General features: G+C 36.8%; 2 protein-coding genes across 3 annotated transcripts in view; both read right to left on the minus strand.

The window, feature by feature from the left end:
- The window catches only part of LOC110019489, a gene marked incomplete at its 5' end in the record, with an annotated part of 20127 nt that overhangs the window by 10908 nt on the left and 6039 nt on the right, over window positions 1-3180 (minus strand).
- Window positions 475-1607, minus strand: LOC110019490. Its single transcript, XM_020717158.1, has 2 exons — window positions 840-1607; window positions 475-730 (listed from the first exon to the last, which is right to left on the minus strand). The coding sequence occupies exons 1-2, from the start codon at window positions 1431-1433 to the stop codon at window positions 725-727; spliced, it is 600 nt and encodes a 199-aa protein (XP_020572817.1). The 5' UTR covers window positions 1434-1607; the 3' UTR covers window positions 475-724.

The raw sequence follows: 3180 nt of genomic DNA on the forward strand, positions 1-3180 counted from the left end.
CAATTGTCTCCATATATTTACAAACAAATATACCACAGTTGACGCTATTAGTTTGTGTGAGAATTCCTCTAGTCGTGCTAACATCTCATTTATTCGGGTCACTGCGGAAAGCATTCCCGGCGCCCTTATGAAGATGTCTTATCTGGTAATACAAATCTGGTAATACAAATGTCTGGTAATACAAATGGTTGTTTAAAACAGTGAAATAATAAATATGAATGTGACGGTTGTTAGTTAGATGAGGCTTAGAATTTTACCACGTCATCTGTGACTCCAGAATGCATTTTATTAGGCAATGAGTCATAGAATCTCCACTTGTCCTTCTGGTTCCCAACAAGTAGAGTCCAATGCCTATTATTAACAATTGGAACTAAAATTGCCTCTGCCTGAGCTACAGCTTCCACTGTGACGTGAGCAACAATATCTCGTAGAGGATAACAATATCTCGTAGAGGATGGTCTCTAAACCCCTGCTTATACATAATAAATGAGTTTAAAAAAGGCATGAAATTGTTGCATATACATACTTAATGGGAATTTTATTACTTACCCAATGCGCCCGAGAGACATACAAATAGGGTCTAAAAGAATTAGGGGACTGACGCCGACGGTTTTCTAATCCAATGGCAAACAAATCTACATGATCCACGTCGATTTCTTTATTATCCCAAAGTGCTTCCAGGTCAATTCGGCTAATATGAATGTGACCCTGAGCAATTATTAAGTCATCCCTGCAAATTGATTGAACAATATTTATTAGATTTAATAAACAATTGACAGAAAAAATGTTTTGTTTTGTACATACATTTCTTTGTACATTCTTAAACAGCTATCGATCACCTGTTGCATGCGTGATGGTAGTAGTTCTCTGCCGGGAAACTCTACAGCTGAACAAGGGAGGGCACATTCATATGGAACAATTGCGCCCGGCTGTACCTCCTCCCAAGCTTCTTCTGCCTCATTTTCCCTAGTTTCATCGAGCCGTGGAGATGGTATGGTAATCGGCGTGGAAGACTCATAAATATGTTGTAATAAATCATCAATATTTGAGGACAGAACTTCCAGCTTCTTTCTCTTTACAACAATAAATGGAGAACTAATCATACTCTTTTTCCTCGGTCTTCTGGACTTGATCCTTCGGACTAAGCTCCCAATTAGGTCTTTAGAGATGCCTTCTCCAGGTTTCCCGACACATTTATTAGATTCACTATCAGGTGCAGCTTCATCAAAGGCAGTCATTCTACATATCGACTGTTCTGCTTCAAAAATATCGGGTCCCCACTCCTGTTCTGACGTTTGCTCAATATGAGCAGGTGGTTCTTCTTCCTTTTCTGAGCTATCTTTCTTCCCAGTAAATTCAGAACCTACAGGAGATTCCATGGGAACTTTATTTATTTTTCTCTTTATTTCGTTGATGTCGGTCTTCACCTCCATCAGTGTATACTCCAAAAAAAATCTTAGGTTGTTTACTGAATCCTTCAATTGAACTAAAATTTGTTGTTTCTCCCTCAGAGTTTGTCATATCTCTTCTAAACCCAAATGTGACTGTGTAAGTGGCGGGATGCTGCGACTATGTACAAAAGAAATATCACCATGAGACTGGTGTTATTTGGTGAGTGTGAGGAGCTTTTTTTGTGGTTCTCCAATTGACTTTGCAGGAGACGAGAGTGGGCCAGCTAGAGGGGGGGCCAGACGAGAGGGTCACCTAGAGGGGCAAGTGAACTATGCTCCTCGTCTATTAAATCAACAAAAGAATCAAGAATCTGCAAAAAACATTCATCATAAGAATTAAATAAGGTGGCAAAACACTAAACATAATCTTAAACATAAAACAGACATTAATATCATTCACCTGTACAGGACTATGTTGTTTAAAGATTAAATGGACCTTTTGCCACCTGAACATACGAGGTCTGGCGTCAGGTTGAGCCGGGGCTATCACAAGTGTGCGCTCATAAAACCACAGCTGCATAAACACGATTAATAAATCAGAAATTAATATAACTCAAATAAGATGAAAAAAAATTTTCCAATTGAGGTTGAGCAATATATTAACCGTTAGAAGAAAAATAAAGCCGTTCATGTATCCCAATGACTGACCCATCCTTATTTTCATGACGTAAGCATTGACCTGCTCAATTAGGTGGTCACATACTGTTGCGGCCCAATTAAATGAAGAAAAACTATCTACATTCTCAGCAAATGAATAGAGCTCAATGGGTACATTAAAATTGCTGGAATGAAATAATAAATTAGACAACAAAAATTTAAATGTAATAATAAGGTCATCAAGAGTAGCAGATGAACTCTCCAATAGTTCACTCTTTGCCCGTCTTGCATCTACGTCATTAACTGATTTTTTAGCCCAAGTTGCTGTAGAACCTCTGTTGGGCATGCCAATCAACAAAGCAACTTGGTCTGCATCAAAACTTAGCTCTTCCCCCTCCCCCCCCAATCTGAAAGTCAATCTATTCATATCCCAACAATTCAATATGTGCATAGTTAGGATGTGATCTTGAGGATAGGGGGGCAAATCAAAAAATTGATTAAGCTTCATTCTTTCCAGAGTTGACCACATCTCCCGATCAACAATTAATCGAACATTATCCAACACCTCTCTAACTGCTGATGGTCGGCATATACAATTCATTGACTGTTTATTCATCAACTTATAAGAATAAGATGCATGTTATTAACACTAGAATAACCAAAAAATTTTAGTCATCAATGTACAAGAATAAGATGCATGTTATTAATATTGTCATCAATACTGGAATACCCTAAAACTACATCAACAAATAACCTACGAATAACATATGCACAATACTTTAAAAATACCATAGGAATAACCTATGAATAACATGCGCATAAATCTGCAAATAACTTAAACAAATAACCTGAGAATAAACTAAAAATAACCTGAGAATAAACTAAAAATAACCCAAGAATAACCTACGAATAACCTGAAAAATAACCTAAAAATAACCTAAAAATAACCCAGGTTTAACCAGCGAATAAGATACGCCTAACTTATAAATAACCTACGAATAATTTAAAAATAGCACATGAATAACATGGAATAGCTGTCAATAAGTACTACGCTTAGAAGTAACTCAAGAATAATCCAATAATAATCAAACTAATAACCTAAAAACAACCTGAGAATAAAACGATGACAAAT

The sequence above is a fragment of the Phalaenopsis equestris genome, unplaced genomic scaffold (genome assembly GCF_001263595.1).
Source record: "Phalaenopsis equestris unplaced genomic scaffold, ASM126359v1 Scaffold000060, whole genome shotgun sequence".
NCBI lineage: Eukaryota > Viridiplantae > Streptophyta > Magnoliopsida > Asparagales > Orchidaceae > Phalaenopsis > Phalaenopsis equestris.